Source organism: Centropristis striata, chromosome 10 (assembly GCF_030273125.1).
Source record: "Centropristis striata isolate RG_2023a ecotype Rhode Island chromosome 10, C.striata_1.0, whole genome shotgun sequence".
NCBI lineage: Eukaryota > Metazoa > Chordata > Actinopteri > Perciformes > Serranidae > Centropristis > Centropristis striata.
Window position 1 is genome coordinate 14188258 of NC_081526.1, and position 24609 is coordinate 14212866.

Below are 24609 nucleotides of genomic sequence, written 5' to 3' on the forward strand. Positions count from 1 at the left end.
TAGCATAGCTAGATGTAATGTCACATTACATCAACCTGATACAGCATATTTATTGAGTTTTTCAGTGGTTTCCAATGACATCCAGCATCGGATAAACCAAATCCATGATTAGATTTTTTTTTCCAGAACAAGCTGTTTCCAAGGGTAAATAATGAACTTGTAAATCAATATGGATGAAAAGTCTGGAAATCTAAGTAAAGTCAAGGCAACTAAGCAGATGTGTGCATGAGGTCTGCATGATATGGTCAAAAGCTACAGATTGAGTGGCTAAGTGGACCTCGAGTTGAGTTGGCTGTAGATCCTTCGCTCCTACAGCCATCAGGCTGTCTCATTCTTCCAGAGATTCTACCAGACTAACTGAATTTCCCCTTTGGGATAAATAAAGTAATTTTGATTTTGATTGATTGATTTTTGATTTGACTTACTTACTTACTTACTTACTTACTTACTTACTTACTTACTTACTTACCTCATCCCTCTGTGAGGAGAATGCTCTCGTGCGACTATTTTCTTTGAAAAGTACATAGTGTGTATGTCAATATATAAAACCATAAATACTTAAACTGTAGAATTGATCAAATCTCTGAGTGAAAGCATAATGTGCGACGATGACAAAATCTGATCATCTCGGCTTCCTGCATCTTGCCCTTGTGTGCTTGTCTAGTCCATCCATTATTCGGCTTAATGCATTCTGGCCTGTGAAGTTGCTCTGGATCGCATGGATTTTGCTTTGTCATGATAAAATATGAGCTGTCTCCGCGGCTCAGATGGCTCTGGGAGGGAGGCTGAGAGAAGAGGGCAAGACAGACACAAAGAGCTTCATATATTAGAGCATTGACTGCAGAGATATGAGAAACCATAGGTTACACATTGTTCCTTATAACCACATATTCTCCTCTGAAGCAGAAAGGAGTTTTTTTTTAAATTGAATATATCCTTAATTTGGTTTGGACAGAGACCACAGTGTTCCTTATTCTTGAACGCTGTTAATAACGGCTAGTCCAGATGTAGCAACTCATTTGATCTGCAAGATGATTTAGCTGAGGAGAGACAAGGAGGGAGGCAAAGGTTATTGTTGTTAAATGTGTCAGTATAATTTGAATATTTCTGTGGTCATGCACCAGTGAAGATGTGAGAGGGAACTTTCTATTTAACATCTGCACACTCTGACAGAGCCCTTCCTTTTGTTCCTTTTTTAACTATAAGCACCAACTCCTGTAGCAAACATGAATTAATATATAATTAATCAGCATGATTTGGATAATGGGTTAATCATTTTTCACCATTATTAAAGCAAAAATTCCAAACAGTTCCTGGTTCCAGCTTCTCAAATGTGACATTTTTATACCTTTCTTTGTCAAACATGAAAGTAAGAGAGATATGGTGAAACTCCTCTGAATATAATGAAGTCCAGCACGACACCACCACTAACTATGATCTCAATTCATAAACATAATTAACACCTCTATTGCAGTGTTACAAAGTAAACATCAAAGGCATCATAAAAGTAGACTCTAGGCCAGAACAGTTTTATTGAGTTGCAAATGATAGCACAGGTGTACCTAATAAAGTGCATGTGTCTTCTCTTGTTTTTGGACTGGACTGACTCTCACAAACTCTCTGAAAAAAGAAAGAAGCAACAGTGTTTTCTTGTGGAACAGAGTGGAACAGAGTGGAAATGTAAGGATGAACTGGGAATGGAGGTATAAGAGATGCCTGGGGCCAGTCTCCACAGCCACACAGTAGCACCCATGGTTACAGACCCATGGTGACAGGACCTCAAAGGCACAACGGCATCCCCCGACGCCGCCTGTTTAGAACACAGCTGGCCTCAAGAGTCAGCCTTCCTGACAACACATTCACTCTCTCCCACTTTCTGTCTCTCTCTCAGCCTAAACGAGGAAGACGGAGATGGAGAGGTGTTGGGAGAGAACAAGTGAATCGAGCTGCATTGTCTGACGCTGCAGCTGACAATTTGCTAACCCTTTCTAACAAAGACACCCTTCATGATGACTTATATAAGTGCTGCTTTATTTATTTGATGGATAAAGTTTAGAGGTTAATTGGATTGACTTATGGTTGCCAGGTTGTGAAAAAACCCTCAGACTGATGGAAAAAAATGTTGTCTAACCATTCATTACTACTCAGAGGTTTCTCACTAATATGCCAACTTGTCAGCAGTTATACATGTTAATAAAGTCATTATCAAATTATTTTAACAGCAATCAAAATCAGGGATGTCAAGCTAATATTAGTTCATAGGCCACATAAAGCCCAATTTGAAGTTGCCAGACCAGTAAAACCATTGCATCATAACCTGTAAATAACACCTCCAAATGTTCCCTTCCTTTTAGTGAAAAAATGCAAAAAGGTGTTGTTATTTATGGCTTATATGTTATTCATAAATTATTAGTAAATAAAAACCAATAAAACCCATCGATAAATAGCACTTTGTTAGAAAGTGGGAGCAACATTTTTAAGTTTTCATAATTTTCAGAGCCTTCATGCAAACAAATAAAGTTAATTAAAAAGCACTTTTATATGTAAAAATATGATTTTTATGGACATTTCTTAGTCTAAACTGTATCATGTCTTCTTAATATTGCAACCAAATGCTCCTTTTAAGTCTGGTAAATGTATTAAATGCTCAGCAATCATCTAAAAGGTAAGTGAAGCAGGATATGAGAAGTTTGTCTAAATATATAGACCACCTAGAGGTGCCTAATGACCCTGTAAGAGTCCATGCAACACTGGATGGGTGGATGATCAAATCAGTATACTGTGAGTGGAGAGCGCCACCCTGTGGCCAAAGTAAGAAGTGAAGTTTTATACTGCCAGTTCCTGCATTACTGATATGTGTCATAAATATTTTATTTTAACTTTTGCCTCAGGACAAACACAAGGAAAGGGTTGCATTAAGTATTCTTGTTTATTAACACCTCCTCAATATGCACTCAGACACACATAGACTCAAACACTGACGTGATGTGTCCCGAGGCTTCAACCATCACTTTTTTTTCATTATTTATTAATCTGATAATCATTTGCTTGAATAATTATGTCAATAAAAAGTCAGTAAATGCTAATAATGATCACAGTTTCTCCAAGCCCGAGATTACATTGTCTTAATGCTTGTTTTGTCCAACCATTAGTCCAAAACCCAAAGATATCCAGTTTACCATCATATAAGACAAAGTAAATCATTACACCGAGTAGCTGGAATTAAAACATGTTGGTGTTGATGCTCTCAAAGTGACGCAAACTATTTTAAAGTGATTATCCAAACACTAGTCTATTCATTCCCCTGGTCACGTCCCTCGCTGTGTTGGTATTTGCATGTTGTGCTGTTCATGTTTGTATCCTCAGGGCAAAAGAAATAGAGAAAAGTAAAAAATCTGTCTAGTTTTGTCAGTTGTATTTAGGGACGCACGTTATAAATTGGCCCTATAACAGGAAATTTCTATTATTATGTATTATTCAGATAAGCAAATTATAGCTGATAAATTATTGGCCAATAATAGAAGAACAACTGCAGCACGCTGAAAGATTAAAACATTTTTCAACTCAATTGCAATTTGCAATACATGTTCCCCAAGGATTACAATAGTAGGTCTATGAGTTTTAACCAAAGACATTTGTAAATAAAAGTCTTTATTTTTGTAAAAAGGTATTCACATGCCACATTTCAGAGATAAGGAAAATGAAACTTTCCCATCTTTGCATGCTATATGCAAACCTGAGGTTAAGCAAGTAAAATATATTTTACTTTTATCAACATCAGGTTTGAATGATTGTTTTTAAAGAACAAAAATGTGAAAATTAGCTTATTAGGTATCTTATTGGTACTGGCAGGTTATTATCAGTTATTTATATTTGCTGAAAAATATTTCATATTGTCTATTGGTTGTTCATAGTGTTCATACTTTTTATATTTCTTCTTGCTTAAATTGTTAATACTTTTATATTTTTTGATGCTTCTTTTTCTATTTTGCTATACACTTTTGCTGCTGTAACACAGGAAATGTCCCTGTTGTGGGACTAATAAAAGAATATCTTATCTCTTGAATCTTCTCTGCCCTCCTGTTATCTGACCTTGTGACCCCTCAGATTTACCAGGTTGTATCAGTTCTCTTAAAGTAGATTGAAAACAAAAATAAATAATAAATCATAATCGTGATGTTTGAGTATCACGGAGGTCTTTAAAAGCAAATCACAATGGCTCAGCACTTAAATTCAGCTGTCTAGACTAAACTTCCTACATTTTTTAACTGTTACTATTTGTTGAATTATGTCTTCGAATAATTAAATAGTGTCGTTATTGAAACTGGTGCTCTATATCTGCTTCCCCCATTTGAATAGAGGCCTGTCCCAAACACCACAGCTCACAGCAGATAAGAGCAGATAGCCTGCAGCGTGGTTATAATAAACGGACAGAAAAGAGCAGGATATGCAAAGCCACGCAGAGCAAAAAGCCTATTCATGTCATCATGCTGAAGTGCACTAACAACTGCTTGGACTGGCTTGTCCCTCTTGTGTGATGTCATCCAATGGATGAGTGGCTGGCGGCTGCGATGCGCATGTATGCAGTCCACTGCCTCAACGCATCACAGCGAACCGCACTTGACAGCTTGCCAGGTTAGAGGGGGGAAAACACACCATTCAAGGGAGGAAACCAGACCTGCTGAATATCCACCAGCCAGCCGTCATCCGCATCCACCAGAGGTAGAGGGTTTCCCGCAGCCTCCCTCCCTCCTCTCTCTCTCTCTCTCTCTTTCTCTCTCTCTCTTCCTCCCTCATCGACATCTCATGCATCATTTTTTTGGATTAATTATGTTTCTCTCCTAACGCACAGATGACAGCGTAGCCGGGGCGGTAAGCTGTTCAGATACCCTAAACACAGCCGCTTTGTTGAATAGGATCTGTTGTGACTGGACATGAATTCGGCGGAACAGACGGTTACATGGTTGATTACGCTCGGGGTGCTGGAGTCGCCGAAGAAGACCATCTCGGATCCTGAAGCGTTTCTGCAGAGCTCCCTGAAAGATGGGGTGGTGTTGTGTAGGCTGCTGGAGCGGCTCAGCCCGGGGTCCACGGAGAAAGTAAGGGCAACACACACACACACACACACACAAACACACACACCCGCTCCCCCTCTGCATAACCAACCGCCCGCCCAGTCGGCGTGTCTGTGTGCTGCCCAGATCCGTGAAACCGACGCGGTTTGTTGTCTGGCTTCTCTTTCAGCCCACTGGTCCATGAGGCGATTTCTTTTGTAGGTCACGGCAGCCCGGGTTATTGTCTGCGAAAACAGCACTATGTTACACGGCTGCACGTACACGTATGTCAGCGTGTGTAGGAGAAAGGCCGCTGTTTCCACCGCGTATTGATCTGCTCTAACATCACAGCAAAACAGGGGGGAAATTATCAAATTGCTCAACAGATCCACTATAATCTTAATAATGAAGGCCTGTGTTAATATGCTTTTAATGCAGATTTAAACACCCAGCAGATCTGCGTTATCGTCTGCAGCCCCTGTTTATAAATTCCTCTTTAATCCAACGCGATGCGGCTTGTATGTCAATGTATTTTGATACACACAGTATGATCAGCCAGGGATGACTGGCTATTTGTACACAGACCACAGCAATAAGAGTGGGCCGCCATTGACTGCAAAGGCGCACAGACAGCAGAGATGGACCCTCTCCCCATTTAAAGCAACAGCGCAGTGTTTGTGTCTGTCAACGTATAGCGTCAGCCAGTTTAGACAGCAAGGGGAGGCAATGTTTTCCTGAAAAGATGCTCGAGGCTACCCGCACCTCCACATAATGTGGCTGCTAAATGGCAAACATGTTCCTCCATTTTCACCCTCCCACATTGAGGATGGGGTACTGCTTATTTTGTGAGACATTACTATATTATGTTTAGTATACAGTATCACACATGGGAGAATTTGATGTAGGCTAAAATACAGCCTCTCTAACAAAAACAGGTTTGAATTGAGAAGGGTAAAACAACTGGAAAAGAGGTGCCTTGTTCTGAGAGGTGAAAGACTAATCGGTGTGGCAGAATCAGTCGATATATTGCTGATCCAAATTCTGTTAAATCTTAATCTTAAATCTCTCATTCAAGGTTTTACGCATTATTTATGATCTTAGGCGCACAGCAAGTAGTTCTAAATTCATATTATCCATCAGTACTTAGTTGAACACATACTGGCCTTGGCTTATATGTGTATATATATATTAACTCTTTAAGCTCTTTAATGTTTTATTGGCACGTGACTGCTAACATTTCCCACTTGGAAAACTGTTGAGGATTAAAGCCGGTTATTGTGACAGGACAAACTAAGTCTTGCTGTGAAGGATCAGTCCAAATGGTAAGAAACAACAAAAATTAAAAAGCCTTTTGTTATTGCGCCATCTAAGCTAAGTACAAGATTAACCGTCATCCTTTTTTGGCTTTATTATATACCTTTGGATCCAAAGAGTACCTGTTTTTTATATTTGTATCTGTGAAGAAGCACTCCTCAGTCAACATTTTGGCATCTGCTTTCTACATAAAAAAAATAGCGTTACAGTACAAATCTAAATCTCTAGTAAGAAAAGACATTGAGCTTAAGCAATCTCTTAAGACCAGAGGTCACTTTAATGGAAAAACAGATACAAAGAAAAATGACTCAAATAAACAGACAGAGACAAAACTGCAATTGAATATATAAACAAAGTATATAAAAATGTTTTATATATAAACAAACTATGACAAAGTGAGCTGCTTATAGTAACAATTCTACAGCCAGTCAGATAGGCTACTGGATTTTTGAGGTTGATATTTGAGAGTTTTGAAAAATCCAATCGTAATATATCGACCAATAATCTACTCAAACACATAACTTTTTATATAAGGATCAAATGTATTTTCCTATAAAACAATTGTAACTATATCATAATATATTTACTGAGCGATACATTTATAGGTAAATAAAATAAATGCATTAGTCCCCTCTGGTGGACATACTGTGTATCAGCGATACTTTTTAAATGAGCCTCAAACATAAGCTATCTTTGACATTTCTTGTTACTTATCAGCCGACATATACACAGATAAAATACATCTAGGATAAGTAACATTGGGTTATTTACATGTTGCGCTCTATATACTTTTTAAATACTACCACCACTTCTACTATTTCTAACTCTAATAAAACGTAACATTCTTGCAATGTTGTGCTTCCCACTTTCCCCCCAAAAGGAGGGGTTAGCCCAATATTGGCTTGTCATATTAGGCCACTATCTAGCCCAGATGTGATACTCATCTGGTCTGTTTTGGCTGAGAAGGGCATGTTGGTCAGAGAAAAGTAGGAGATGCATGCCAAAGCTGGGTCAGATGTCTTTCAGGGTAGATACTAGTGCTATATCGACCATAGATGATATTATATTCTTTAATATGATTCTTTACAGTTAGCTATAACAGACCTCTTTGCCTCCCTTACGTCCATCTCTACTTTATTTTTTAGATTCAGCCCAGTTACATATTAATGGACCGAAAAAGGCCATGATGTGAGGTTGCATCAGTTCCACCACCAGTTCCTCATTTTTAACTTAATGACGTCCTGTTTTATAAATGACACAGTCTTTTGATTGCTCAAGTCTGTATTAATCATAATGAATGTTACAGGCACACTTCCGAAACAAATATCTGCCATGGACGCATTAAGAGAACAAGCACTTCTTAGTAGCAAGAGGTAAACTGGGACAGATAAGAAATCTGAAACTGAGAAAAATCAGAAATTGGCATGCCAGAGAAAGGATAATTTTCAAAAGATACATTTCTACTTAAGTACAATAATTCTACTTGCATAAATGTTCTTGGTTAAATTCCACGACTGGTTATTGGTTTTAGAGAGGTGTAAATGTATCTTTTTGGTCATTTTGTTGCTGTTGTGTTGCCTTATAATAAGAGCTGTTTTTAATATTGTATCCACCCTGTTTGTATCAGTGGAGCTTAATCTTGGTCTTTTCTTTACAACTTGAAGCAGGTTGTTTTAAAACCAGTGGTAGAATGTAACTAAGTACATTTACTCAAGCCCTGTACTTTGAGGAACATGTACTTGAGAATTTCAATTTATGTAACTTTATACTTCTACTACACTACATTTTAGAGGAACATATTGTAAGTTTTGCTTTACATTTGTCTAACAGCTTTATTTACTAGTCACTCCCTGTCCAGTGTGAACCATGCATATCCGGATGTGGTGATTGTTTATGTTTGTGATAAACTGAAGGATGAAGTGTTCCTTTATGCGTTGAGAAAGGTCAAGATTTAACATGAAAACATCATCAATTTAAAAAGATGAACAACTTGTATACATTAAGCCACATAACAGTTTATTAAACCTCTGAAGTCCAGGAGATTTTGGTTCAAATTTGTCAACTTCCTATGCATTTGTTTCTGTATCTGTTTAGCATCTTTCAGTCTGTCCTTACATCACATGCATGGCTCCTTTTTCTCCACACAAACTTGGCTATCAGTCAGATTTTTCATTTTATTTTAATTAACGAAGTATAAAACTGCCAGGAACCCAAAATACCCAACAAACCCAAACATTTATACACACAAAAACAGCAGAAAAAATAACAAATAACAAAACTACAAAACAACACATTTTAAAAATGGTCTAGAAACATAAATGGCACACTGTGAAAGCTCCTATGATTGCACTTCCAACTGGCTTTCTCAGCTTGTCTACATATCATATATTAAAAAAGTCATTACTCTAAATAAAACATGTATTTTCAATAAATAGCTGGACTCCAGAGGGTTAAGTTGTCAGTTAGAAAACCATACATTGCTGCTGACATTAATGCATAAGGAATAATAATGCAAACATATTTGCAATATACTATACTTACTTTAAGTACATTTTGATTTGTAGGGGAGTAATTGTGCAGTGTGGTATTAGTACTTTTACTTAAGTAAGGAATCTGGTAAAAACCAGTGCACCCATAGGCTGCAACAACATCAGTGGGGATCCCTATTTGTCAACGTCATTTCCCTCGACCCAGTCCACTGCTTCTTCCACTTCCCCGCTGCGGGATCAGTTCAGCCTCCCGGAGTGTCAGGCCCACAGCGCAAACACACTCTGTAGAATGTGTGTCGAGAGAGAGGATACATTTTTTAATACAAAAAGGGGCTGATAGGCTCTCAGAAAACCGCAGCGTGAACAGCAAAGACCCCGCAGCGTGCAGTGGAAGTTTATCTCTAACCAGCGTTTCCGTCTTTCCAGATTTACCAAGAACCGAAGAACGACGGCGAGTGCCTGAGCAACATAAAGGAGTTTCTCAAGGGCTGCACATCGTTTCGCGTCGAGGTAAGTCCCTTCTCTGATTTTCACTTACCTTGTGTTTACGCCACACCCGTCCGCGTATTATAAGACCCGGAGTTGTGTGTTTGAAACTGCACGTTTTAAGAGGAGACACTGATACAATAAACAATGGGTGCATGGATTGGACGGACGGAGCCCTGACAGAGGGAGGAGGACTAGCCGAGAACAATCACCCATCGCCCGGCTGAGACAGATTCGCTTGTCCGTTCAATCACTAGCGATACATTTGCAACATTTTTGCAACCCCGAGTAACTGCAATTGATATAAACATAAAATGAAAGCCTCCTTACATTCCCGACGTAGGGTTTGAATCGATTGGGTAATGTTTACGCTTTCTAATTAATGCAGAGCTTTGTCCTCGGACTCATGCGTGGCTTTATTGTCACCACCGGTTCACACTAGCCCTTGTATTTTTTCGTTGGGGAGAATTGTTCTAGACAATATAAGAATGCAGTTATGTAAGATAGTCTTGTTCTAACATGGTAATTAAAGTCCTATTATGATAAGGTGAAAAGTCTAAACATGCCCTCAGATTAAGTGCCTCACCCCAACAGAGCTGTATAGAAATATTTTTTGTAGTTATGGCTAGAAAACCTCCATAATCTTAAGCAAATTGAAGGCACTGTGCTGTTTAAGGCTGGCCAGTGCATAGAAGGGGTCATTGAACCCACCCTGCTTTGACAATACAACTCAGTGTTCCTCAGCTTTGCCTCTGTCTACTGAGTGCAGCCACTGACCAAGAGGTGGAGATGGGGCGAGACAGTGCGCTGTCATATTAAGTGTGTGAAGCGTGCCCTTTAGAGACATTTACAGACAGCTGAAATGTCAGGCAAGCAAAAGAGATCCGTCATGATTTTATTGGAAAGAGCTTCTGTTTGTTTTGGCTCACTGTGGGGACAGGTTCTGCCAGTGTTGAGCAATAATCTGCAGTTTAATTGGTAGCAAATTGTCAAATTCCCCTTCATAAACACTCCTTATGCCATACTGACTTGTGCCTTCACTGTTGGAGACACTCAAAACTGCCCCCCGGGACAGTTTTCCTAAAAAAATTTTAAAACTCTATGTTTGGTCTTTGCGTGCAAGATTGTTTCAAATACATGTGACTTTTTTCTGTGAAGCGGACAGAGCAGGATTACAGTAGTTTGGGACATGGCAGTCCTCCCGCGTACCATCTGTGGAGCAAAGATGGATCTTCTCCAGAGCCCAGAGCACTGCTGGCTCGGACCCCAGGTAGCTGCGGCTGCAGATTAGAGCAGTGGCTGTTCACACGAGAAAGACCGACTGATAGACGATGTGCATTTGCAGTTCTGACCTACCTCTTTTAAGCTGGGAGTTTGGCTGAACATCAACAATGCTAGCCTTGTCGTGTTTGCACATCTAGCTTGGATATGTCAACAGGATTGATCTCCTTTAGATCTAATTTAGACACCTCATGCAGATTAGACACTGAAGACCATGTCTTACACTTAGACAGCTGCTGTTGCTGACCCTTAACCCTTAATATCTTGACCACAGGAAGTGATTTAAGTTCCCATGACCCCACTGGTCCCTCCAAAGTAGTAACCCTACCCCGTGACTACCCTGAGAGTAATCATAGATCCATCTGTGTCCACTAATGGGAGACTCTGAATGCATTACCATTAAAAATGAAGACAAGATACAGCTGCTGTATTGTATGGCTGTTGCAGTAGATGTATAGTGCCGTTTAAGGATTTTGGACACAGTTCAAGTAGCTTTAAATGTTGGCACCAGTGTTGTAAAGACAACTGGCACACTTTCCAGTATCTGTGCTATGAGGCTTGGTAGTATTAGTAAGTATTCCATTTTTTATTACTTAATGATGTAGTAGAAAGATTGCCAACTGTAAGTTGAATTGGTCCCAGAGCTCTCTCCATCAATTGAATGTCTGTCTGAGGTTCACTCTTTTTCAGTTTTTATCACTCTCCCTCTTAGCCCTCTTCCCTTCCTTTGTCAACTAGGCTATTTTTCTTCTGCAAAGCAGAGTTTGCACAGTTACTCAGTTGTTGCACTGTCTGCCATTTCTGCTACCTGGGGATGGCTACGCTTAAGCTTTTTTGTTGAGTTGCTTCTTAGTGAAATGCTCGCTGGTAAGCAGTTATGCAGTTCATCTGTCTCAGGCTTTCACTTTGAAAGGTAAGAAGGTAAGAAGGGAAGGAGTGAAGCTGTATTAACAATGAGAGAGACAATAAAGAGTGCTGTCTAGGTCCAGAATATGAAGTCTTTGTGTTTTTTATTGTGTTACTATCACAAGTACAGTTGCAACTCGTCACCCTCTGTTACACTATCTATAGCTTCCAGTGTCATAAATCAAGCCTTCGTTTTCCTGAGAGATTGCAGTGGCAGACATAATGGCATAGTGAAAGCAAGCCTTTAAGAAACCAATAAAGACACAGCTGGTCTCACTATTCTATAGCCATTACATTGTGCATCAGCATTTACTTCATAATTATTAGTTAAGGCAAAAAACTTGTCTCTTTTCTCAATAGCGATTTAAGCCTTAAAAATACAGTATCAGTTGGGCTGTTATCTTCACTTCTTGCTTGTTTGTGGAGTTTTTGTCTTCAGGACCTGGAACACATGATGGGTTGGACGGGGGTCAGGTGACTGACTTGTCCCGGTGAAGAATATCCCACTGTTTACCCATAAATAAAGCTGCTTGGCTGCCTTGTCTTTATGTTTAGGATCATTGTCCTGTTGCATTAAAATTGGGACAATGAGTCCAATGCTGTCAAGCCTATATGGATGTAAACACCCTCAGTCACACATCCTTCAATATAGACAGTTGTACCATGCTGTAGTTTGCAGAATGATCATATTTCAACATAATTGGCTGTATTTAGGTAATGTCTTGGTAAGAAGTCTGATATGTAACAAACCCCATTAAAAGTAGTGTAAACAGAGTAGTGGGTTGTCATACCCTGTGCAGGTAAACACTCTTTTCCTTAATCATGACAAGTATGGGAGCAGTTCACCACATGTTTGCAGCTTGCTGAGTCACAGAGGGGTGTTGCACGGTTGCCTCAGCCTGCTCTGAGAGATCATTACTGATGCTGAGGCCGAGAGGACACGTCGAAGCTTGTCAGGTTCATTATCTCCATGCATGAGTGTTTGATTTACATCATTCATCGTGTTTCACCGTCACGACTGAAAAACTTATTTTACTTATGGAGATAAAATGACTTGTAAGTTGGAGGAGAGAATGAAATCTTTGCGATTAAAATTTGGAAGGGAAAAGTTAAGTACACAATCTGAATGCTAGTTAAAGTTCCAGAGAAAGTATTGACGGGTGAGAATGAGGGTGCTTCCACATGAATGCTCCTCAAGGGCAGCAAGGCTTCTAGTAGCTAAAACACACACACACACACACACACACACACACACACACACACACACACACACATACTTGTGTGTCTTTTATAAAACAGACACTCTCGCAAAAGCATCATTCACATATTCCCTGAGGACATATCTGCAATCAGAGCGGAAGATGAAAGAGACTCGTATCTCACAGTCACTCGCCCTCAGTATAGCTGAAGCGAGAGTAACTAATCACATGAAGCCGTTACACAGGAAGAAAGAGGACAACTACAGTCATCAACAGAGATACAATCACCGCCATTCATAGTAACCGAGTGGCTAGAGAGTCACACTGACTGTGATACAGACCGTGCTTACAATTTTACTGCAGTCAAGGGAGAAGGCTGGCATTATTCTTCATTCTGTCAACAAATTCCCTATAAAAAACCCACCAATGCATGAGTCTGTTTCTCAATACATTCTGACTGCCCTTTCTGACTCCAATGCCATGTGCATGTTATCTTAATGACAAGAGCGACTTGTAAATAGTGTTCACATCAACATTCAAGTTGTGGGATACTCTGTGTAACTGACTTGGCACTTAATAATGCAGAAGTGCCTCAAAACCAAGCAGACAGGGATGACTTGTGTCAGCGGAAGTCTGTGGTTTAATGTGATTAATTGTAATATAATAATATTAAATGTGTTATTGTCAATGTAAGTGGTTTTAATCCCCACATCACAGTTGCCAATTAGTCCCAAATTATGACTGAAACAAATACATTGTTTCATTTTTATTTTTTTTAAGGGAAAGTAATTTCTGAAACAGACAGGTTCTGTAGTTTTTAGCAAATGTCACTCACACACACAGGGCTGGGTATTATTTGGCCTTCTCTATCAAATGTATTTGACAAATTAATTAACATACATCTCAAAACTTGAGATCTCATGCATTACACAGTGATATAGTTAAGAGCTAGTTTTCATCTCCAGTTCCTGGACAGGTAAACCGTAATGGATAAACAGCACATACATTAGATACAACAAGCAATTATACAATACTGTTTACTGTGTACATAGTCACAGAATGCAAATGGTATTTACAGGAACAGTTATGGTTATTTGAGTAGTTCAGTAGTTAAAATTGATTATTGTTTTCTTGATTCTCATTATGTTGATGCAGTATCTCAGTTTGCACACAGTGCAACTAACTGTCTAAAATCTGCAAAATTCGTAGTCAAGTCAGGAACTTCCTAGTTAAATGTCAAGTACGTCCCTCTGACCAGACATTAGATAGCCAGTGGACTAGTTTAAGAGACACATTTTGCTCCACTCAAACAGCAGCATTTATTGGGAACTATTTTCAGCTGCAGATGAATGCACATTATGCATACTACTGAGTATTTTTGACAACAGAATGGTGTATATGGGATTGACCTAAAATGAGCAAGGGCCTGACTGATTTGGGATTTTTGAGAGTGATACAATTATGGAGTGGAAAAATTCACCAAATATAGCTATGGCGGCCAATGTAGTGATTTTTGTATGTGGACTGTGCACTGAGGTACTGATATGTCTATGATAGGTGTGTTTTATTGGTCTTGCATTGGTCTTGCATGGATAAACATGTCATCTATTGTAACAGTGTGGCTAACTGATGTTTTATTAATAGTTTTTGGACAACAATCACACATCTATGGCAAAGAGGCATAAGAAATATTAATTAATTGCGGTCATATCATTGTAAATATAATATTTTTGGGTTGATGACTGTCAGTCAGACTCAGAAAGTGATTTGAAGATGTCCCTTTGGGCTCCGTGAACTTTTGATGGGCACACTTTTCTGACATTATTATAGTTCAAACAATTCATTCACTAATCAAATAAATAATACAGAAAAAATATGTGCCAGAAAAATAAATTGCAACCATAAATGCTTCAAGCCATGAAATGCAGCCTGTTGCTGTATTCAGTGTCTGGATAATGGCATCTTATCAAAGGCCTTTACACTCTTAATGAGAATTCTTGGTTTTTGCCACATTGTGATTGGATAACAATATGTAAAATACCCTATGTATAAGACTTTCGCTAAAGAGTAAACACATTCATTGTTCATTCATGGGATTTGTTGGCAATAAGAGAAATACAGAATATAGCCTAAACTTAAACTTAGATGCTGTTGCTCCTCATGAAGGGAACTGGGCTTCTGTCTCTGTGTGTTTTGTAATGCACATAATACAGTTTGGTAGAACGCTCTAAATAGTGTCTGATTGTAGCTGCTGCAGATATATCTGTAACTGCTGAGCATGTGTGTTCCGCCCACTACTCCTGTCAAAGATAACGAGAGTTATCGATTGACTGCTCAGTGCTGGCAGTGCGGCCAACTGATGACACGGTCCTACTGCACTGGAATTAGCGATTAGCTTTAAAAGGGAAACGCACTCGCTGATGACTCTCTGTCCTCTCTCACCTGCAGCCGTTTGAGGCCAGTGACCTGCTGCTAGGACTAAACTTCTCCAAGGTGCTGAGCAGTCTGGTTTCCCTGAATAAAGTGACTGCAGGTGAGTCAAAATATGTGTAATTTGTGTGAGTTACATGATGTATTTGGGTGTTTTATGAAAGACATGTCGAGTAGTCATGAGTGTGTGTGGGTGCTGACTGCAGATATCAAGTCTGGTGTATTTATATTTGCCCTTTCTGTCCAGATATCGGCGTGGGCAGTGATTCAGTGTGCGCCCGACACTCTTCAGCCCTTCGCATCAAGTCGTTTGAGTCGCTGTCCTCTCAGGCTTCACTGGGCCGATCCTCCAAGCTGCTGCAGAACCAGTTTCGGAGTCTGGTGAGGTCAACACTCACTAACGGCACAGTTGAGGAACACAATGTATACGAGTCACTAAGAATGTTAGCACAATCACATTAACACCTGTCAAACAGAATGCAAGACAAAGCAACAGGCACGCAATGAATACAAACTTTGTAGAGTTTATAAAGCTGGAATAGGCAGTTTTCTAGGCAAAAACACCAGAATTTAAAAATACAGCCCTCCTCCTTCAGCTAGGCCCTTTTCTTCCCCAAGCCCTTCACAGCAGATGAACACAGGCCTATGCATGTGCTTCATACAGTAACTTGTATGAGTATTGGTTATTCATTTCACTTATCCTGATCTTGATTGTAATCTCAATGTTGTTTCATAGCAGCAGCTTTTTGAGAACAAACGCCTTTTTTTCTTAGCAAAGATGTGGCTTGTAAAGCCCTTTGAGATGACATACTGTGATTTAAGTCTTTTAAGACTTTTACTAGCTGCATAAACATGAACTTGAATTAGCCTCAGACACGAGCCTTTGGCTATGGTTAGCAGGAAGCCAAACTAGTAGCATCTTGTTCTCTCCAGCTCTGTAACACTTTGCCAATAATGACATGTTTTGCATTATTGTCAGGCTGTCTTTCAGTCTCTCTTTTTAAATAAATAGATAAATCCATTTTCCTTTTTTCAGTTGCTTTGCAGTTTAGGCTGTTGTTGCCAATGCTAAAATAGCAAATTCTGAAAGATTTTCTACTCTTTTACCATCTGAAGGGATGCACAATCACATTTGCATTTGTAGATCAGCCAATAGGAACTCCCTTTCCCTCAATAATCTGTGATTGCCAAAGTCTTCAGACTGCTTGAATTACAATATCCTGAAAGGTTATCATGGAATGGTTGCCTTATGAGGGTATAAAAAACCGCCTACCCCAGCTTTAATGAAAAGTTTTTGAAGAGACTTGTCAGAGAGCGATTGATTTAATATTTGATTTTACGCTGTGTGTTGTGTTGTCCAATTCTTATATGACATACAGTAAGTATATAATGATTAATAGATAGTTAAAGGTCTTACGTACCCTCACAGGATTTTTCAGCTAAATTGAGTCCGACCACATCTGTAGAACGACAATGGAGTGAGTCAGATTTCACTAATCACTTGACACCAGTAAGGAGATGTTTTGGAAGATTTGGCGTCAAAGCGAAAAGCAAAAAGCTCCTGTTTTGTTTCGCTTGTGTTGTGTTCAAAGTAAGGGGAAGATCTAAAGATATTAACGTTAAGGATCATGTAGAGATATTGAGCGTCGTCAACAAATATCATCTATCATCTAATATCTAGTGTAATCTGTAACACCAGTGTTGTCAAAAGTTTATTAACTCATATCTGGCCTGATATAGTCAGTCAGTCAAAGCCAGAGTGAGTTATAGATGGTAAAGTCTTGCAGAAAATAAAGCTTGAATTTGGTCAGCCTCAAATTGCAGGTGGACAGCAGAAAATACAGTCACAGTGGAATTGTACTTTGACAGATTTGATTGCAACATGTCGAAATATGTGAGGGATGGAAAAAATGAGTATGATGAACAATGAATGTTACACAATATTTGTTGGTTTTGTTTCACAAGACAGATGAATGGAAACTCTTCTTGTTGACACTTGTCTTCCTACTTAGTTTACATCTCTCCTCCAGAGAAACTGTCCTCATCATCTTTTGACTGTTTCTATCTGACTCTGCTAACTTTTTCCTTTCCTCTCTCTCTCCTCTGTGACATCCTTCCCCCGTTCGACAGGACATGTCAGAAAACAGTGGACAGCAGCTGCTGGTGAGGGCGCGTTTCAACTTCCAGCAGAATAACGAGGATGAGCTCACCTTTAATAAGGGTGACATCATCGGCGTGACTCGTCAGGAGGAGGGCGGCTGGTGGGAGGGGATGCTCAATGGCAGGACTGGGTGGTTTCCTAGCAACTATGTTCGTGAGGTCAAAGGCTCTGGTAGGTACCTCAGCTACCTCTGTAAAAAAGACCAACATTAATACAGCAGTGTTGGGATTCATAGCCTAATGTGCTTTTTGTTTCCATCCTACCTTTAAAATACATCACATTAAATAGGTCCTCCCCTGCATGGGTCTGTGAATGATCTCAGCGCAGCTTGAAAGATTAAATCATTTTCCAAACAGACGTCTTTACATCCCTCTCAGACAAAACCTGCCAGCCAGTACAACACACACATCACAGGTGCTATTGTCATTGCCTTTCCATATGGCCTTCTGACAGTAACACAGCCTCACATCTGTTACCACTCGGGCCTGCTGGGGTCTAGTGTTTCTTTTGCTTGTAAAACAGTTTGATGTGGCACGAGGTGGCAGCTTAAAATCTGATCCTCTGTTTGACTGATTTTATTTATTCTAGTTAATGATTGTATTTAAGAAGAACAAAGAACAAATAATATAGAATACAATAAATGGTTTATGTGAGGAAAGCAAGAAAAAACGCGAAATGAATGAGAATAACATAATTATATGAATGGGGATAAATGAGGTCTAAGCATTAGGGAGGCAGTAGACAGTTTCTTTTGTGTCATTGGGCAAAAATTCCATAATAACCTTTCAGCATATTATTATTCAAGTTGTCTGAGACCAAACTACACTGCTGCACCTCCTTTTAGCTGTTTTCTGGCTTTCAACAATGTGACCCGTGACAGGAGACTTCACAGGACAATCACAGGTCATTTCAGAGAGAGGGTAGTCCTGTTGGCCGTTCTACAAATGCACATGCATGTGCAATGGTGTCAAATCCTGCAGAAAAAGTTGATATTCCAACTATATTGGCAGCAACTGCCTTCATTGTAACCCAACCCAAAAAAGGAAGACTGTAATATCTCTAAACAGTTAACCTAAACGTCACATGCTTCATGTGGACTTTAGGTGGACATCAAGTATTGTGAAGTTTTTTTTCTTTAAATGTGCAGTAATATGACAGCCACTGAAACACTTTTGTAACACAGGCTGTGTTTTACAGCCAATGGCTGTAAATATCTTCATGCAGCCAATTTTATTTTTAGTTTCTGAATTCTTTCAGCTGTGCGAGTCGAACTGATTTAATATCATATCAGCGTTTCAGCACTAATCCAAATATAATTTGGGCATTACAAGTCATTAGCAATTTATAACATTATTAATAGTCGTAAGAATATTTGCATAGGTTTGGGCGGGTTAGATGAGGCAAAAATAGTGCCACTTTTTTACAATATGTTACGGCTCACTGTTAATTTCCTAGTTTCATGCCTCATTATATATTGTGTATATTGTAGATAGAAGTGTGTGCCCTAATTAATTTATTTTGTTTCTGACCATAGACAAACAAGTGTCTCCCAAGTCTGGCACTCTGAAGAGCCCACCTAAAGGATTTGACACCTCTGCGATCAGCAAGACGTACTATAACCTGGTAAGGACGCTTATTATCCGTACCTCTGCCTCTCCTTTCTCCGCTGACGTGTTAAAAATGTAATTGCCTGTGTTTTTGAGGACTTTAAATAGTGCTTGGTTTTTATATGTGCCTGTATCTACGCTTTTTCCATCCTAATAATTAAGTAGGCCTCTTCAACGGCAGCTCCCAAACAACCCTATGACGTACTTTATGTCCTCTAAATGTCTAAAATTGAGACTACCTTTAAGAATGTAACTGCAGCTGAGGACAGGTGTTGTATGTAAAACTGTCATTGCAGCTGCATCATAAGCGAAGGGAATTAATTATTTTAATTTTTCTTCCTTTCTCCCTGTCACACACACACACTGCAGGATTCATCTTGTAGTTTTCGGTTCTTTGGGCAAACTGCTTAAAAACGTGGGATGATCAATTTCATTTGGAACTGTGATGACTTTTTTTGTTTTGTTTTTTTTGGCTCTCTTGGCTGACTGAGAGTAGCTGTTAAACCCTCTGAACCCAAAGCAGTGTCAGATCAGAACTCAAACATTTCTTAAGTGTGATAAAATATAGGTGTAATGGCAATAGCGCAAACAACAGCGCAATAAAGAACTGTTTTTTCTAAGACCTCTTCCATATCTTAAGACACTTTCTAAATTAAAGCTGTTTCTATTTATATTGTAGGTCTTGCAGAACATTTTAGAAACAGAGACAGAATATTCAAAGGACCTTCAGAGCCTCCTGACGAACTACCTGCGACCTCTTCAGAGCATTGACAAGTATGACTCATTTACAGATAAAGCACAATGAAACGGAACCTGACTATTTTTGCATGATTGTTATATAACTGGAACCTGAATCAATTTGATTTTTTTAACACTTCCCAAACAACAAATCTGGGTTGAGTGTCTGACTTTCTTTTGCATGAATATGTTGACACCATTTCGCCTCATTTATCCTGTCTTTTTCCTGCAGACTGAGCAGCTTAGATGTGGCTCTCATCCTAGGAAACCTTGAGGAGATCAGCACCTTCCAGCAGATGCTTGTCCAATCACTGGAGGAGTGCACCAAGTTAGTCCCTCCCTGCACACACAGCCCTACTGCAGCAGCATCCTCACTGTTTCATAATAAGCACAGGGACATCTAGTGTTGGTTTCACAGTACTACAGGGATAGTGGATTAACACCTAGACTAGGAGTACTTTTGGGCTATTTTATATATGCACATTCCATACACTACTGCTCTTCTTCTTTGTCTGTTTAAGAGAGTTTTAATAGAAGAATCTGATCAGTGTGTGATCTTTTTTTTCAGGCTTCCAGAGAGCCAGCAAAGGGTGGGCGGTTTCTTCCTCAACCTCATGCCACAGATGAAAGCTCTTTATGTGGGTTACTGCTCCAACCACCCCTCTGCAGTTAATCTGCTCACCCAGCACAGGTACGTTTACACAGCCACTGTATTCGGTTTTATACCATGCTCTGAGTTAATATTTGGTTCAGAATGGCTGCAGGGCGTCCATTAATTCTTGACAATAGACACCTAATAAGTAGGGCTGTGACGGTAACCACATCCCCTGATACTGATCATGTGATGCATGCTGCTGTAGAGCATCCACTCTATGTTTAATGGTTTGATTTCATCAAAAAACTCTTACTGTTACACACAAGCAGGGCAGGATATACTTCAGTTGCACAAAGCTTTGCATGACTGTTTTGCGGATATGGTAAGAAAATTAATGAACTGTCCAATAAAAAATGTAAAAATTCCTTCTTACAGCGGACAACACACACAATAGCCTACTCACCAACTACTAGCAAACAAAACTCAGCAGTCGCAAACAAAAAATATTGATTGGGACGGAGCCACTTTACGCACACAACCAATACAGCTTTAAATCACAGCAGGACCGGTAGCAGCAGGGGCCGTTACTTTTTCACAGCTGTCACCAGCAGTCTGTACTGTCACAGCCCTACTGTTAAGTAGGTCCAGTTAAACTGTCTCTTCACTGATCTAAAATAATGTGCTTGGTAGTAGAAACCGTTGCAAGAGGGCTGCAGTCAAAACCTGCCGTAACAATTTATTGCAATTATTTCCAAAACTGAATGTAGTCTTAGAGTGCCTCATCGTCTGAACACCACAGCAAGGAGACTGTAACACACATACTGCAAGAAGTACACTGCCACTTTAAATGTAATGCCAAAAGTAGTTTAAAAAGTGTACTTTACATAATTGTATTACATCCCATTTGTTACTCAACTTAACCTTAAGGGCTAAAGGGTTCTATAAGCTGAGCAGACTAGAAATATCTCTTGTTGTCAACTCGTATCTAATGTTCATCCTATTTGCTGGAATAGCAAACACAGTTTTCATTGCATAACACCCTAACAGGATGGGAATGGTTGTTCCAGGCATTAGTCACAACCCCAGGTGATACCAGGGAAATGTTTTTTCTTTCGCAGGTGACCGTGGTATCAGCAAGTTAATGCACTCTTGTAGATATAAATGGTGAAGACACAGCAAAAAAAAGTAGCATGATAGCAAATTTTATCATTACTGCCAAATTGGTAATCGGTTTTTCCTTTCTAAAATCTGTATACCTCTCAAAAGTCCCTTATCATTCTGGCTCTAGTTACTTTTGTGATGTCGGCTGAAAAGTCATTGTAGGTCATGAAGGCAGCATGAGTAGTTAAATGAATAATTTATTTGTCTCGTCTCTCTTTCTGTGCTCTTGCAGTGAGGTGTTGGGGGAGTTTATGGAGGGGAAGGGTGCTGTCACTCCTGGGATCCTCACCCTGACCACAGGCCTCAGTAAACCCTTCATGAGACTCGACAAGTACCCCACCTTACTCAAAGAGCTGGAGAGGCACATGGAGGTGTGTATCTAAACATCTGTCCAGAACCCTTGTGTTGTGATGTGTTGTTAACAGACAACACTTTGTTTTTTTCCCTCAGGAGAGTCATCCTGACCGGCCAGACATTCAGAAGTGCATGGCGTCTTTCAAAAATCTGTCTGTAAGATGATCTCACCTCCTCTCCCTGGCCTTATTATGAAATTAAATCAAATGAATAGCTTTAAGCAGCTGTTTGTTTCCCTTGTCTCAGGCTCAGTGCCAGGAAGTGCGGAAGCGTAAGGAGCTGGAGCTGCAGATTCTCACCGAGTCAATCCGACTGTGGGAGGGGGATGACATCAAGACCCTCGGCTCTGTGCTCTACATGAGCCAGGTCTTAGTCCAGAGTCCTGGCTCAGAGGTAAGGGCACCTCACTTGTCCTCTCCTCTGCTCTGTGTAAACAGCCTGCAGTTTAGTCCCAAATTTACCTGAATTTTGTCACGTGACTGGTAATCTCAACCAAATTATTTATGAGTTCCCAGTTGTACTGAAGAGTGCAGAATTGAGTGTTTTTTACTCATCCTAGTTAGTGTAAATTATTTAAATGTGCCATATTTTTAAAGAAAAACATATACAAGAGCAATTTAGATGAAATACTAATATTTTAACACTAGATTTGGTTATGTGGTTTTCTTTTTTTCCTTTCAAACTCACCAGCAGCTTGTTGTTTTTTAATGCTGTAGCACATTTGAGTAAAAACTTTATTTATCAGACTAAGTAATTTAATTTTGTAGGAAATTACATCAAGTTTATGTTTTATCAAATAAGAGTATGTAAAGCTCTCATTTTAAGTGACAAAGTCAAGACAACAGCCAGTTCTTCAGATTTTATCCAAGTAGCTGTTATATTTATATTATGTTTTCTGAACTTACCAACAAAATCACAAAAAACATTTGTGATGCTTCTTCACTGCTGCTGCATATTCAGTTCGCCACTGCTGTGGTATGCTCAACAAAGAAAAGACAGGGATCAAGCCAGACATCATTATTAAATCAGGCTTATTACTTGACTGGAAAGATTAGATAATCACCATCAACATTAACTCCTGTAACTGTCTGACTGAGAAGAGCAAAATGAATCTGTTAATTGTGACATCTTAAGTGGACAGAAACCTTAACTGCAATAAAAAAGCACGGATCAGTTTAAATGCACTAATTGTAAGTAACTTTGGACAAAAGCATCTGCCAAATGAATGAAATGAAGCTGAATGATTATAAGAACAGATTTTAAATGATTTCTCATTATGAGTCTCTTTAAAAGACTTACCAAAAGGGACATCTTTCCAGACAGTTTACTTCATTATGATACAATAATACCTTACAAATTTTATATTGTAATTAAATACTGAAATGTAAATTGCTTGACTTGAGGGCGTTTTTAGCCACAGTATGCATCGTTAAAGATGATTAATGTCAAAGATTCAGGATGGTGAATGTGGTTCAAACTAAAGATCTCAACTCAACAAGTATGTTCTAAAAGTATCAATTTTACATCAAACATAGAAGGTGTAAACTCTCTCGTACTGTTTATATTACATAGGGTGAAACCATGCATTAATCAAGAACAGTGCTTCCTGTCTGCTACAGCGATAAAAGAAAATTTGTCAAAAAAGCTGAATAATTATGCTACTCGTTCTCTCTATAATGTCGTCCTGTAACTCTTGCAGTGTTTGAGAAGAGGTTGAAATAGCTTGAGAGCTTTTCAGAGGAGTTAGGGGGAATAAAAGACCTAACATGTGTGTTAAAATATCCAAATATTTCTAAATTAGAATGCATAATGTTCCAACAACTCACGTTAGGTAAATAAACCCTAAAATGACCAAGTTGGATGTGAAAACATGCTGCTGGCTCTACACACTGTTGCTGGCTTCTTTATTAGAGCTGAGTGAGAGCTGCTGCTCAGCTGGCAGCTGGTTTTTCAGAGAGAGATCATTAAATTAGCAAAAATAAAATGAAAATTGCCCCCCGCTCCTGCGACTTGGCAGCTAAGACTCCAACAGCCAATTTCTCTGAGACTGGTTTTATCTCGTTGTGATCTGAACTGGCCTTTCGGCAAATGTTTAAATAATCTTGTGTGTTGATATACAAGCTGAATTTCCCAGTTATCATTGTCTTGCATTCATGCTCACCTGGTCCCTCTCTATTTCTCTCTTTTTCGTGTTTGTCAGGAGAAGAGTGAACGTTATCTCATGCTCTTCCCTCACGTCCTCCTCATGTTATCTGCGAGTCCCAGGATGAGCGGCTTCATATTCCAGGTCAGTGATGAACATTTTCTCAGATCGGTTTGATTTGAAGTCTCCCCTCAAGTGTTTAACCCTAGAGTTCTGTACTTGATATGATAGATGAAAGGTTATTTCTCTGATTCTTGATTCTGATGTGATGATTTTTCCTCTGCAGGGAAAATTGCCCCTAGCAAGCATGATAGTGACCAAATTAGAAGACTGTGAAGCCCATAAAAACGCCTTTGAGCTCAATGGTAAGGCTACATAAAATAAGCAAGACGGTGAATAAGATATGACTTTATTTATCCCGCAGTGGGGAAATTTAGTTGGCACAGAGAGAATAAGAATATAAAAATAAGACGTATACATACATTCTATACATACATTTCTGCTATTTGGCATTTATTGTTAATATATATTTTTTGTGTTGGTTTTTTTCTGAAACTTACTTTGCATTTTAAAGATATTGCATATTGAAGAAAATATATTTTAGCATGTTGAATAGGTGAAATAAGTTGTTGCATGTAGTGGTATGAACATCAATGAATAAATATATTTAAATATATGCAGAGATATACAC

General features: G+C 39.2%; 1 protein-coding gene across 1 annotated transcript in view; it reads left to right on the plus strand.

Annotated features, from left to right (window-relative positions):
* Positions 1-4657: 4657 nt before the first annotated feature.
* arhgef7a (Rho guanine nucleotide exchange factor (GEF) 7a) overlaps positions 4658-24609 on the plus strand; it is a 30069-nt gene continuing 10117 nt past the window's right edge. The window contains exons 1-15 of the mRNA XM_059342679.1: positions 4658-4722; positions 4853-5099; positions 9284-9367; positions 15178-15262; positions 15407-15540; positions 17290-17491; positions 18855-18943; positions 19607-19701; positions 19898-19993; positions 20234-20356; positions 21654-21792; positions 21872-21931; positions 22022-22168; positions 23976-24062; positions 24205-24283. Coding sequence (XP_059198662.1) covers positions 4935-5099; positions 9284-9367; positions 15178-15262; positions 15407-15540; positions 17290-17491; positions 18855-18943; positions 19607-19701; positions 19898-19993; positions 20234-20356; positions 21654-21792; positions 21872-21931; positions 22022-22168; positions 23976-24062; positions 24205-24283 — 1585 coding nt within the window. The 5' untranslated portion in view covers positions 4658-4722; positions 4853-4934. The remainder of the gene's footprint in view (positions 4723-4852; positions 5100-9283; positions 9368-15177; positions 15263-15406; positions 15541-17289; positions 17492-18854; positions 18944-19606; positions 19702-19897; positions 19994-20233; positions 20357-21653; positions 21793-21871; positions 21932-22021; positions 22169-23975; positions 24063-24204; positions 24284-24609) is intronic.